The sequence below is a fragment of the Hyperolius riggenbachi genome, chromosome 12 (assembly GCF_040937935.1).
Source record: "Hyperolius riggenbachi isolate aHypRig1 chromosome 12, aHypRig1.pri, whole genome shotgun sequence".
Classification (NCBI taxonomy): domain Eukaryota; kingdom Metazoa; phylum Chordata; class Amphibia; order Anura; family Hyperoliidae; genus Hyperolius; species Hyperolius riggenbachi.
In genome coordinates this window covers 67,863,480-67,878,517 of record NC_090657.1, presented here as the reverse complement: position 1 = coordinate 67,878,517, position 15,038 = coordinate 67,863,480, and the positions used below count along the sequence as shown (strand labels likewise).

At 45.3% G+C, this 15,038-nt stretch overlaps 1 protein-coding gene across 6 annotated transcripts in view; it reads left to right on the top strand.

The window, feature by feature from the left end:
• Window positions 1-15,038, top strand: part of RALY (RALY heterogeneous nuclear ribonucleoprotein) — a 226,402-nt gene that overhangs the window by 194,468 nt on the left and 16,896 nt on the right. For 5 of the 6 annotated variants that reach the window (XM_068262268.1, XM_068262269.1, XM_068262266.1 and 2 more), the window contains one exon: window positions 7,519-7,566. The exons of the other annotated variant lie outside the window; for it this stretch is intronic. In XM_068262268.1, coding sequence (XP_068118369.1) covers window positions 7,519-7,566 — 48 coding nt within the window. The remainder of the gene's footprint in view (window positions 1-7,518; window positions 7,567-15,038) is intronic. 6 annotated transcript variants of the gene reach the window in all.

The following is a 15,038-nucleotide window of genomic DNA, read 5'->3' as shown; positions in this document are numbered from 1 at the left end:
GGGGGGGGGGCTGCATAGCTAGCATAGTTGCCCCAGTGTAGGAGGGAGTTTAGTTGCCTCAGTATAGCTAGTATAGTGCCCCAGTATAGCCAGTATAGTGCCCCCAGTATAGCCAGTATAGTGCCCCAGTATAGTGCCCCAGTATAGCCAGAATAGTGCCCCAGTATAGCCAGAATAGTTCCCCAGTATAGCCAGTATAGTGCCCCCAGTATAGCCAGTATAGTGCCCCAGTATAGCCAGAATAGTGCCTCAGTATAGCCAGTATAGTGCCCCAGTATAGCCAGAATAGTGCCCTAATATAGCCAGAATAGTGCCCCAGTATAGCCAGTATAGTGCCCCCAGTATAGCCAGTATAGTGCCCCCAGTATAGTGCCCCAGTATAAACAGAATAGTGTCCCAGTATAGCCAGTATAGTGCCCCAGTATAGCCAGTATAGTGCCCCAGTATAGCCAGTATAGTGCCCCAGTATAGCTAGCATAGTGCCCCAGTATGGGTAGGTGGTGCCCCCCGCTCGTCCCTGCCGCTGTTATTACCTTAACAGCTGCCGCTCTCCACTCTCCAGCGCATGTGTTTATTCAAGGCAAGCAGCATATCTCCCTGCTGCTTTGTGTGACGCACAGGAAGCAGGGCAGCGGCTTCCTGTAGCGGCGATATGTATCGCCGTTACTATGGTAACCGAGCCCTGATTCCTGCGCGTCACACAGAGCAGCCGGGAGATACGCTGCTTGCCTTGAATAAACACATGCGCTGGAGAGGGGAGAGCGGCCGCTGCTAAGGTAATAGCAGCGGCGGCCGCGGGGACGTGCGGGAGGGGGGGAAGAGGACGGCACACCAGGCAACATGCCGCGGCACACTAGTGTGCCACGGCACACTGGTTGAAAAACACTGGACTAAGGTATCCAGAGCCTTCCTTCTACTTAGGTACAGTATGAATCAAGTTTCCTCACTTCAGGTTCCCTTTAAAGTGAACCCGAGGTGAGAGTGATATGGAGGCTGCCATATTTATTTCCTTTTAAAGGACACCCGAGGCAAAAATAAACTAATGAAATAAACAATTGTATCTATCTTCCTTTTCCTAAAAAATGACTTTTAAGATATTCCACAGTTTTATTTTATGTTTAAATTTACTTTTTAAGTTTTAACTGTTTTATTATTTTTGCTCAATGACACATTAATTGAAGTATGCCAGAGCTAAAATCTATGAACTATTGATCCTTTTTTATCTCTTTCCTGCTCTCAGAAGACATTTTCTGCTAGGAAAGTGTTTTATAGTTGGAATTTCTTATCAGTGAGGGTCACACTGTAGTCACTTCCTGTCTGAGTCAGGACTGAGTCAGCCACTTACATACCTGATATTTAACTGTTTCAGGCAGAAAAAGAAAAAAAAGGAAAACAGCATAGTTATTTGTGTGCTCGGCACTGTACATACACATGTCTATCTCATCATGTCACATGTCACCTCGGGTATCCTTTAAGCAATACCGGTTGCCTGGCTGTCCTGTTGATCCTCTGCATCTAATACTTTTTCAGCCATAACCCTGAACAAGCATGCAGCAGATCAGGTGTTTCTAACAATATTGTCAGATCTGACAAGATTAGCTGCATGCTTGTTTCTGGTGTAATTCAGCCATTACTGCAGCCAAATAGATGAGCAGGGCTGACAGGCAACTGGTATTGTTTAAAAGAAAATCAGCCTCCGTATCCCTCTCACCTCAGGTTCACTTTAAAGTGGATCAGAGACAAACTTTTACTGCCTTCATTTTTCTGCCCCTTACATATAGTTTATTGGGAATTCTTCCCCCCAAATGCTTTTTTAATTGTATTTATTACCTAATTGCATGTAAATGAATGTATCCACGCCCCCAGCTCCTCCAGCGCCTAGGCATTCTGAGTCCCATGCTGCAAGTGCTCATGGGAGATCAGCCTGGGGAGGAGGGGGCTTTTGCTGAAGCACATACGAGATTTCAGAGGCAAGGGGGAGGAGAGGGGAGGAGAGGGGAGTGGAGTTTTCACAGGCTGAGGGGTGGAGAAGCAGAGCAGCTTGCCTGTGTAATGATGACAAGCAGAATAGCCGCCTGCTCTCATTATAGCACAGGAAGAAAAAATCAAATACTGTTGAAGCTGTTTGCAGCTTAATTTACCGTGTAAACTATCTAAACTTTAGATAAGATATATCAACAATTTACTTGCTATAGTTAGTTTTTAATCTCGGATCCATTTAAAAACAATGCAATGCATGACAGAAGTTGCTTATCATTGACACATCAAAGGGAGTGAAAAAGGTTCTGAACCATCATTTAGATCATTTAACCCACTAGCAGCTTCAATAGAGTTATTTCATTTGAGATAAGTGTACTGCTTTTGACCTCAGTCAGCAGAGCTCGTTGTGCTGTAAATTATCTGAATGCTTTGATCTCTCTCCCTAGAAGAAAATATAGAAACTGAAAGCAGAACTTGTCCTCTGTTATTGTCTCACACTGCCCCCTGGTGACAAGTGGCCATAAATACACATTACAGTAGTACTAATTAGAAGCAAGAAAATTGAACAAATAAATAGAAAAAATGTGCTAAAATAATTTGGCCTGGAGCACGTGCAAGCCTCTAAATAAATTGGCTGCTAAAGGGTTAATAGTATGGTGTTTTCAGAGGCAGAAAAGTTGCTTTATCAATGTATCAGCCAGTCACATGGCTTGGCAGAGTCTATAAGGCAGGACCACACTGGGCCTTATGGCGTCCTATACAGTCACAGCGGATCTTGAGTACAGCTTTAACGGATCTGGTGTGTCCGTCGACATTTTTCTGTAGAGAGACCTGATTTGGAAAGGGTTGGAAGGTAGCGTTTGATAATTTTTTCATGTACAATTTCTTTTGAAAGCACTAGACATTCATTGGGTCCGTCACCATACATAGCTGTCTGGAAAAGTCCTGCAAGCAGAGACGTAGCTAAACTTTTCAGCGCCCGGGGACAAGACAGTTTTTGCGCCCCCTCTGGACAAATTGGGCATAGCCACGCATCCGAATGTGGGTGTGGTCATGGGTGGAGTCAAATGTACAAATGCTGATTAGATAGCCAGATGTGCCCCCCTTCCCCCCGTTTAGATAGCCAAATGTGCCTCCTATAATTAGCCAGACGTGCCCCCTTGTTCTGCTGCTGTTAACACTTCTGCACTCCTCTGCAGAGGGAGGGAGAGAAGCAGAGGCACTTCGGGCAGCCAGCGAGCTGCCTCTCACTCACTTGGGGATGCTATGGCCATAATCTGCACCCCCTTAAAGTGCTGCACCCGGGGACATGTGTTCCCCCTTGCCCACCCATAGCTACGCCTCTGCCTGCAAGATGGGACTTTACGTTACACTACTGCAACAAAGACATTAAATACAGACATGTCTGATCGGATCCTATAGATAACAAAGAATCCACCAACATGTCCGTTTATCCAATTGCTAGCTGAGCAGAAGAGCTTGATGGAGATAGGATAAGGATAGTAGTTGGGGTCCCCCAATGGTTCTGGACCCACCTGCGATAGCAGGAGCTGCTCCCCTTAGTTATCTCCAGATACCCATTGTCCTTCTTTAGACCACATCTGTTAGCTACTAACAATTGCATACCAAGAATAAGCCACAAAACCTGCTATTGTGGAGGACTGGCTGTCAAGACAGGAGCACTGTAAAAACAGTGCAGGAGATATGGGCGCCACCATAGGCCGTAATAGGAATTACAGCTATAGTGGCACTCAGTAAGTAATCTGGGCACCACCAGAAGACAGAGTACAAATTATTATAAAAACACTGTAATTCAGCCGCCAGCAATAGCTGGAAGCCGGATTACATCATTCCCTACCATCAACGTGGACCTGGAGGCGGTATAGTCATCATCACCGGGACTGGTGCAGGTGCAGGGTGAGCTGTTTTTTGGCTTTACCCTGTGCCCAAATCTCCCGGCGCCTTAAAGCGGAATATAACCCAGCATTTCAACTTTGCTCTAAAACATTATTTACAGCATATTATATGCAACTAGCTTTTTTTTTTTTACTAGACCAGCATTGGAAGGGTTACACACAGAGCGTTCCGTGGGGAGAAATGCAGACGCATCCGAAGTTTAGATAAATACATTTAAGTAAACACAATGTAACAAGTGTGGAATGTGCCTCACTCTCTCTCTGTGTCCGGGAGCTCCTGCACAGTCAGAGAGTGTGTCAGATTCACCACTTGTTACATTGTGTTTACTTAAATGTATCTATCTAAACTTCGGATGTGTCTGCATTTCTCTCCATGGAACTTTAAAGCTCTGTGTGTAACCCTTCCAATGCTGGTCTAGTAAAAAAAATGCTGGTTGCATATAATATGCTGTCAATAATGTTTTAGAGCAAAGTTGAAATGCTGGGTCATATTCCGCTTTAATTATATGTATGCGTCTAGGTATCCCAATCTAAAGTACATGTGTTCCAGATGCGTGTAGCCAAACGATGGTTCTTCTGCGCCAGGTAACCTCTGGAAATACTGTATAACAAATATATTCCCCTACTGAATACCTATTATTTTCCTTTGACTACATAGTTCAGGATGCAGCTAATGCCAGCACCCAATTACAGCGATATTATTGTAATTCAGAATCAGAATTTATTTCGCCAAGTACAACGTGAGTTGTACCCGGAATTGATTTTGACACATACAGGGTCGATGATGGTACAGATACATTTAGCATACAGTAGGTACAATAGATATACAGTAGATACATACAGTTTCTGCCGATACATACAGTAGATCCCACAGGCTATAGACATAATTAACCACTTTACCCCCGCGCGTACGTATTTCTCCGCCCCTTTTTCCATCCTTTAAAAACCAGGGACGGAGAAACATGTACTTTCCGCGTTCCCGACGCTGCCCGCGCTCCCGCTCGTAAACACGCCGCCCGCCGCTAGTAGAACCGCCGCCGCCCGCTCGCCCAGAGATCAATGAACGGGAAAATCCATTCCCGTTCGTTGATCTAAGCCCCGCAATGATCAGCTGCTCTCCTATGGGCAGCGCGATCATTGTGAGAAAAAACTCACGTGTCCAGCCTCCTTATTCTTCCTCCAAGCTTCCGGAAGGAAGCTTGGAGGTCGCATTAAAACAAAAAGTTACTGTGGCCATCTTGTGGCCAAATAGTAAACTACACCCTACACATTTTTCACATACAAATAAATGACTTTTACACATAAAATTAACTCATTACCTCCCACACTCCCCATTTTTTTTTTTTTGTAATTAAAAAAAAATTAAAAAATTTACAATTAAAAAAAATACATAAATAGTTACCTTAGGGCTCTTTCACATCAGAGCTTGCGTTGGAGAACGCTCAAAGCATACGTTTTGTTGTATGCCTTTTACTGCGTTTTGATATGCGTTGCACTGCAGTGAGTGTGCGTTTTTAATCCGTTTTCAATGCGTTACTGCACATAGAAAAACGCAGGTAATTTTTTTTTTCTTTTAGTTGTCAACTTTCTACATTGTTCCTCTGTTGCATTCTGGGACTGATTGCCTGCGTTAACGGATTAAAAACGCGCATAGTGTGCGTTTTACATTGACTAACATTGTAACGCATAAAGCTAGCGTTGGCCAAAAAGCTGCGCCTGGGTGCAGTGGAACGCAACGCACAAAAAGGCTGCGTTATATGTGAAAGCTAAAATGAAAGTCTATGGACTTTCATTTCACCTTGGGTAACGCAAACTTTATCCTTTGCGTTGAAACGCAGAAAATCTGCCCTAATGTGAAAGAGCCCTTAGGGACTGAACTTTTTAAATATTTATGTCAAGAGGGTATAACACTGTTACTTTATAAACTATGGGCTTGTAATTAGGGATGGACGCAAAACTGAAAAAAATGCACCTTTATTTCCAAATAAAATATTGGCGCCAAACATTGTGATAGGGACATAATTTAAATGGTTTTATAATCGGGACAAAAGGGCAAATACGTTTCATGGGTTTTAATTACAGTAGCATGCATTATTTAAAAACTATAATGGCCGAAAACTGAAAAATAATTATTTTTTTCCCCACATTTTTCCTATTTTCCCATTAAAACACATTTAGAAAAAAATAATTCTTGGCATAATGTCCCACCTAAAGAAAGCCTAATTGGTGGCGAAAAAAACAAGATATAGTTCATTTCATTGCGATAAGTAATAATAAAGTTATAGACGAATGAATGGAAGGAGCGCTGAAAGGTGAAAATTGCTCTGGTGCTCAGGGGGTAAAACCCCTCAGTGGTGAAGTGGTTAATATTACGGCCTATGTTGGTGCTGAACGGCTGCTGTAATGACCTGTGTCTTCCAATTCACCCTCAAGAACTGACTGTTCACTTGCAGCCTAATACATCCCACCCATTGACAAATACCCCATTTTAACAATAATCAGTTATTTACTTCACCAGCCAGTGGTTTTCTTTAAAGGACAACTGAAGTGAGAGGCATATGGAGGCTGCCATATTTATTTCCTTATAAGCAATACCAGTTTTTTGGCTGTCCTGCTGATCCTCTGCTTCTAATACTTTTAACTACAGACCCTGAACAAGCATGTAGCAGATCAGGTCTTTTTGACATTATTGTCAGATTTGACAAGATTAGCTGCATGCTCGTTTCTGGTGTGATTCAGACACTACTGCAGCCAAACAAATCAGCAGGGCTGCCAGGCAACTGGTATTGTTTAAAAGGAAATAAATATGGCAGCCTCCCTATCCCTCTCATTACAGTTGTCCTTTAAAGTGAACCCGAGGTGAGAGTTATATGGAGGCTGCCATATTTATTTCCTTTAAAGCAATACCAGTTGCGTGGCTGTCCTGCTGATCCTACCCTCTATACTTTCAGCCATCTACCCTGAACAAACATATGCAGATCAGGTGTTTCTGACATTGATGTCAGATTTGACAAGATTAGCTGCATGCTTGTTTCTGGTGTGATTCAGTCACAACTGCAGCCAAATAGACCAGCAGGGCTGCCAGGCAACTGGTATTGTTTAACAGGAAATAAATATGGCAGCCTCCATATACCTCTCACTACAGTTGTCCTTTAAATATTGTGGCTGATCAGCGTATATTAATTTTGTTAGCCAGTTTACTCTTCCATCTTCCTATCCTAGTTTCTTTGTATCTTTGCTTGGCCACAGCTTCAATAATAAAAGAGGAAGTAGAATATTAAATATGCAGCATGGATGGTGCAGTATAGCCCCCTCCTCCCCCATACCCTGCTAGAGGGACGCAACGCACAACCCGTAAGATCTCCCAGCAGCGGACAGGTTAAATATGGATGACTTTTTTAATGTGTAATTTAGTGTACTGCGGATACAAGGGGCTATACAGCGGGAAGCTGGCGAATAGGGAAATGCATCGTGGGAATAGAGTAGCATCTATATGAAATCGTCTCCGGGAGATATTCTTTATGTAGTCACCCACGCTGATACGGGGGAAGCTTTTTTTTTTTTTTTTTTTTTTTTGACCCAGTGTGCTTGCAATTTAAAATTCCCTCTATTCTCTTCACAGCGGCTACGATTTTGACTTTGATTACTACAGAGAGGACTTCTATGAGAGGTGAGTGAAGCCGCGAGGATGCACTATGACCTATTTTTGTTCTTCCTCTCAGTGTGAATTGCGCTGGAGCTGCAGGGGGGGAGGAGAGAAATCAGAGCTTTGCAAAATGCAATCACATCTCCGCATTGTCAGGCAACACGACGGGGGGGGCAGACATTAACACGCTCGCTCCACCATCCGAGCCAGAAATAAAACCTCTCTGCAAGGCTGCCTGGATCTCTCTGTGCTCCATTCATTTGGGGGTTGTTGGAGGTCAGCTTACCGATTGAAAAAAAACAAACAGATTTTCTTTTTTTTATAGTATTTTTAACAAGGCATACAAAATAAAATACAAAAATGGGTAGGATGGAGGCACTGTGTGTTCTTTTTTTAGTGTTTTAAAATATAAATAAAAATAAAAAATAGAGGTAATTGCTTACCTCTCCAGAAGAGATAGACGCCAGTTCAACTGGAAAAATTATTAGGCCTCGTTCACATCTGCTGCGCTGAAAAACGTGTGAAAGCGCGTGGTAAAAAACGCATTCGCTTGTGCGCGCTTTAGTGCGCGTTTCTGTGCGTTGCGCTGCGCTTTAAAGCACGTTTTGCTTGTTGTACTAGCAGCAGTTGTCAATAAAACTTTGTTTTTGTATGTAAATGTATTTTTTTCTCCAATTAGGGGTAAAAAACGCATGCGCTTCTATGCGCTTGTACGCGCTTCTATGCGCTAAAAAAGCGCACCCATTCACTTGCATTGATGTGCGCTTTCCAGCTCAACGCACAGAAATGCATGCAACCCTACGTTTCTGTAACGCTGCTCAGCGCAGCGCATAGATGTGAACCAGCTACATTTAGTTACATGGGAAAGTAAATACCTTGCTGATCGCACAGGGCAGTGCGCTGTAAAAAGCGCACAGAAACGGCCCTGATGTGAACGAGGCCTTAGAGGTGCCTATGCTCTATCCCCTATGCTATCAAGGCATATTTGTATTGACCTGAGGAAGCGGGCCATGACCCGTGAAACGCGTTGTCAGATTGCTTTTTGAATAAACATTTTTCCAGTTGAACTGGTGTCTAGATCTTCTGGAGAGGTAAGCAATTACTTCTATTTTTTATTTGTTTTTATATTTGAAAACACTAAAATAGAAGTCACATTGGGCACTTCCATCCTACCCAATACCAGTCAGACCTCCTTTGGAGGTAATAGCTTTGCAGTTTTTCTGGAAAGTCTATTGTAAAGAGCTACTGTCTGGTATCCAGGAGGACCTGGAGTATTGAACAGGGACAGTTAATTCCCTGCAGACCTATACGGTGATTGCAGGAACTGCAACCCATCTTTGTGAGTATATATCTACTGTATATACTTTAGTCCTCCCTATACCTGACGATACTGCAGCATTGGATAGGTATTCTTGGTCCCAAAAGAACCATTGAAGAACCCCCCCCCCCCCCCCCCCACCTATAAAAATAAGACTAGACGTTGAGCGATTTTAGAATAGGATCGCTACTATTTAGTCAGAGCCTTTTCCCCTGCAAATCACACTTGCAAATGCGATGTGTGTTCCAAATGCCATTTCCCATATTTCGCAGGGCAATTTTTGGAGTGATCATTGGGATGCATGGCACGATTCTTTGTGGGAGAAGAGGGGGCAGGAGGGTGAATTGCATGGAAATCTTTTAGTACCGCACTGGCTGGACAATTTTCATGCTCTCCCATAGACTATTACCTAGGCGCGATCATAGGGAAACTGCATCAAGCAATATGGATGTGCTTAGGTATAACGTGCACCGCACCCGATCGCCAAAGTTGGATAGGGAATGTTCGTTTTTCAGATCGGAATGGAAAAGGGCTCTCATATCTAGAAATGGCCAACACACAGTATGTTAGGACTAATGAAGATTATACTAGTGTGAGCCACTTGAGAATAGCTACCAAATAATTCTGGCCAGTCAGTGCCTAGAATACTTAGGCATGTCAACAAAGCCGGTTCAATGCCTGATGGGGCCTCGGGGCAAAGGTAACCTGCCCCCCCCCCCTTGCAAACTCAGCCCCCAGGGCCCCCAAGCACGCAGCCACCTTCCAAACTCCCCCTTTAACTCTGACGTGCTCCCCTGGCACCTGCACTATAACAGCATTGGTATCTCACCTGTCCCAGCAGCAGCGCGCTGCTCCAGTCTTCTTCCTGCCGTCTGCCTCGGGTGATCTGGCTCATGTTGTGTAATGACGTGTCGGTCACAAAAGGTACGCAGTGAAATATAAAGACAGGAAACAATAAAAGAACCAGAACAGTGCACCAAGACAAGTGAGATACCATTGCTGTTATAGTGCAGGGGCCGAAGGGAGCATGTCAGAGTTAAAGGGGAGGTTGGTGGTCTGGTAGCACGGGGGGCCCAGCAGTGCTCAGGGTCTGGAGGCAATTGCCACCATTGCCTTTTTGGAAGCGCCAGCCCTGCATGTGAAGGATCAGTTGAGACGTGACAGGATGTCCATTCTGTCCATTGACAGAAGTCAGAAGTGATCGCATTTTATGACACATTCGATGCAATGAACTCAACAAAGGTACTCTAAACAAGGGGGGTCGTGACAGAGAATACGATGTAACCTTGCGCGACACAATCCCATCGTAGGGTGAACCCAGCCTTAAAGGGTGCCTGAAGTGACATGTAACATGATGAGATAAATGTGTGTATGTGTGTGTACAGTCCCAATTATGGAAAAGCAAAGTATACTCTAAAATGATCACTGGAATGAATTAGTGGTTGCGCATAAAATGAGTCTAGGTTCACAGTGAGAACTGCGTTGCATTCCCTATAAAAACAGGAACACAATGCAATGGAACAGAAAAGTCACATTGCGTGTTATGCCAGCTTTGTGTCACAGACAGTGAAGCATGCAGTCAATAAAAAGTATGCTTCACCGCCACTGTTAATGCATGCGTTTGGGTACTGCAGACCATTGGATAGCATTGGATCGCATCGGATGCACTCTGAAGGTCACATAGGCTTACTACTGCACTGTGATACAGTTTATTTAACCTCTTCAGGGCAACAAGCTTTACCCCCCTAAAGACCAGGCCATTTTTTTTAAATGGGCCACTGCAGCTTTAAGGCCAAGCTGCAGTGCTGATCAACACAGCATACAAGTGATCACCCCCCCCTCCCTTTTCTCGCCACCAACAGAGCTCTCTGTTGGTGATGTCAGATCGCCCCCCAAATGTTTGTTTATTTATTTGTTTGTTTTTTTAATACATTTACCTTTTTTTTAGATTTAGTTATTCGCCCTCCGACTTCCCCCCCCCCCTCTCCCCGCCAGCCAATCCCTGTGATCAGCTGTCATAGGCGTCAGACGAGACTTAGGAGGGGACAGCTGTGTCACAATGCTGTCCCCGGTACAGCGCTTCTGTAGATCGCAGGCAGCGCTGTACATGGTATTAAGATGACGTTTCGCCGTCTAACAGTCTCCGAGTGCCGATCGCCATTGGCAGACTGAAGGCGGAGCTCCGCCTACCATGTAGGAGATGCGCGCACAGCCTGCGCGCAATCTCCAGCAAACTGAATCCCCAGGACTTTACGCCGATCGACGTTAGGCGGTCCTGGGGTTTCCGCCGCGGTCATGCCCATCGGCGTGACACGGTCGGCAAGCAGTTAACCTCCCTGCCGTTCTAAAAATGTGCTGCGCATGGCAGGGAGGGTGTATTTTTGCATTTTTTTTTTTTAGCATGTAGCTAGCCTAGCGCTAGCTACATGCTTCCCCCCTCCCTGCGGGGTCCCCTTGTATGCGCCGATCGCCGCCGGTGCATATGCCCATCCGGAAATCCCGTTCTGAACTGGATTTCCATGAGGGCTTCCCCCGTCGCCACGGCGACAGGCGCGATGACGTCAGAGGGAGTCCCGATCCACCCCTCAGCGCTGCCTGGCCCTGATTGGCCAGGCAGCGCACGGGTCTCCTGGGGGTAGTGGCACCCTCTGATGCGGCGGGTAGCGGCGAATCGGCGCGGAGCAGCGGCGATTGTAAGTGACACGCAGCTAGCAAAGTGCTAGCTGCGTGTATACAAAAAAAATTATGTAAATCGGCCCAGCAGGGCCTGAGGAATCCTCCGCTGCAGGTTACCCCGAGCTGAGCTCGGGATAACCGCCAAGGAGGTTAAATGCACCGCAACACCCAACTGTGAACTTAGCTTTGGACACTTTTAGAAGTTAAATCCCAGCTCTAACTTATTTTTTTTTAATCCCACCTCCTGCCACAGCTTTTCTAACACAAACAAAACTCAGCCATCCTGCCATTTTCCAAACCTGCCCATACTCACTTATGGAAGTCCTCAACATCCTTCCACGCACCACTCCAGCTTACTCCACTCTGTCTACTGGGCCACTCCTCCTTCCATAGAACTGCACTAGAGGGAGGGTAAGTGAAAGGTCAGCTCCACCTACTCCCACAATGCTCAGCGCCACATCTCATAACTTCCTACACCCCAATAGCTCCTAAAGGGAGGCACAGTGACTGTAAAAGTCATGCTCTCTTACCATTCAAACCTAAGAGGGCACAATGGCACAATTACATCATTGTGAGTACGCGCAGAGTACCTGGCCGCACACACCTTGGCACTACTGCCCAACTTCGGCGACCTGGACTGAGCTGCAGCAGATATTTAGAGTAACAAGGAGGGGGACGGAGGAAAACGGGGGAGCGGTGGGCATGAGGACTGCATCTAATACATGCCTGCTCCCCGTTTTTAATAACCCTTTCTGCCATGGTATCCTTTAACCATAGTACACTACAATATTCATAAGGCCCAAATGAGGAATGATTTAGCAATACAGGTTTTGGTTTCAGTATTATGACCGCCTCTTGAAAAGTGATACGGCTATGAACACTGTATTATCCTGCCTAATCTAAGATCCCTATGAAGCATGAATGAAATAGTACCCCTCCGTTATCTTCTAAAGGCCTGCCCCGAAGCCACTTCCGGAACGGCCAGGTAGATGAGTGGTTCTTAAGTCAGGCATTCGTAGTCGGGGACTACCTATACTCTGTACAGTGCTGCGACAGATATCTTTTTTTTTTTGAGACCTTTTCAAATCTAACCAATGACCAAAATAATTTATTATATCAACACAGTAAAGTCCCAGTTAACAGAACTCTATCCAGTAGTGTACTGGTTAAGGGCTCTGCCTTTGACATGGGAGACTAGGCTTTGAATCCTGGCTAGAGTTATAGTACCTATTCAATAAGCTTGGGCAAGACTTCCTAACACTAGTTACTAGTAAGTAACATTAGTGGCTGCAGCTCTGGAGCGCTTTGTGTCCAACAGGAGAAAGGTGCTATACAAATGTTAGGATTGTTATCATTATTATAACTCAGACATCCGGCAGTCTCAACCATCCGGCATGCCTGGCGGGGGAGAATGGGGTCGTTCCTTCCTACATTTGACCAGTTGTGCACAGCAGTAGCTACTCATGAATCCTCCAGGTGCCGGTCTTCTTCACTCCTTCCAGCAGCATCCTCATATGGCTCTTCGGCGTTCCACCTGACCGGCATCGGGGGGTCATATACGGAGAAAGATGGAAAGCCGCTGGGAGCAACAAGACTGAAGCAGACCGGCGCTCGGAGGATTCGTAAGAGATTGACACTGCTGCGCACCACTTTGCCTGTCATCGGGGGGAGGTTAGTGTTTAACCACCCTGGCGTTCTATTAAGATCGCCAGGGCAGCTGCGGGAGGGTTTTTTTTAAATAAAAAAAAAACTATTTCATGCAGCCAACTGAAAGTTGGCTGCATGAAAGCCCACTAGAGGGCGCTCCGGAGGCGTTCTTCCGATTGCCTCCGGCGCCCAGAATAAACAAGGAAGGCCGCAATGAGCGGCCTTCCTTGTTTTGCTTAGATCGTCGCCATAGCGACGAGCGGAGTGACGTCATGGACGTCAGCCGACGTCCTGACGTCAGCCGCCTCCGATCCAGCCCTTAGCGCTGGCCGGAACTTTTTGTTCCGGCTACGCTGGGCTCAGGCGGCTGGGGGGACCCTCTTTCGCCGCTGCTCGCGGCGGATCGCCGCAGAGCGGCGGCGATCAGGCAGAACACGCGGCTGGCAAAGTGCCGGCTGCGTGTGCTGAACTTTATTTGATGAAAATCGGCCCAGCAGGGCCTGAGCGGCAGCCTCCGGCGGTGATGGACGAGCTGAGCTCGTCCATACCGCCAGGCTGCCGGTTGGTTGACTTCTCAAGTAACCGGCACAAACATATATCCGGCATCAGGCACTCCCCGTCTGTGCTGAATAAATGAGACTCAAAGAAAGTAATATATTGAATATTTGTTGTCAGTAACTATTCACCCTGGCCCCAATAAATAATATTTGTCTTACTATCCTAATTCACAGCTCATGAGGTATCATCGGTTATCATGCATGCAACGTTTGTTATGTATGTCACAAAAGATCATTTCCAATCGTTTTTTTCCAATTTAACAAATTGATCATATTTTCGAATCTTTCATTAAAGGGCACCATTAGACAACGTTACACATCTACAGGGCGAGCACATCTACAGGGCGAGGACCATCATTTCAACGTATGCGAAGACTAGAGCAGTCAGCTGTCTTGTCTGACTACTACTATTATTAGATTTTCACAGAAAATCACCTCACTGCTCCTTTAGTCACACGAGGTGACAGATTCACACAGGAGCTGTGGATCATGGGAAAAGAGGGAGTAACTTCAGGGATTTCTGTGGTAACTCTTGGGATTTCTGTGGTATCGATCCTTAGCGCCGCGGGTCAGAGAGCAAAATCATTTATTTTTTTCCCGTACAATTATTTTGATGAGGGCACACGGAGATCACAAATCGCTTTTGTTTAAAAATAATATTAAAATAAAAAGCATGCCTAAGTGAATGAAACCAAGGGCAGCGTATACAGATGAATGAGTGCGTCACTTGTAACGCCGTGGAGTTACAGCTCCCCCTGCTGGCTACAAATACAATGACGTCCCCACAATGCAAAATCTGCAGTATTACTATTTATTGGATTTATAAAGCGATAACATATTACGCAGCGCTGGATATAAAATAAGGTTGCAGACAATGATAATAAGGGTGACTGGATTCAAAACGCAAAACACCAGCAATTTTTTAATCACTAGGGTTGCTAATTTAAAATAGGAATCCGGAAAGTATTTTCCATTTCTGCAATTTGATTTTATATGAATTGCAATCGCTTCTTGGAGCAGTTTTACCTGCGATTGTGCTTCAATGTAAAAGATAGATGCAAAATCTCAATCGCATCTACAGAATTGATGAAAAATTGCATTCGCTTGCGTTTACACTAGCGATTGCTAGTGGAAAAGAGCCCTGCCTTGGACAACACAATGCCAGATTATACACTGGAGTAATTCAAGACTACGTTATTCTGTGAGTAGCATGCACGATCAGGTAGAAAACACAAGGAGGGAGGGGCCTGCCGAAGGCTTACAATCGAAAGGGCGGGTAAATCAATGATTATGGATTT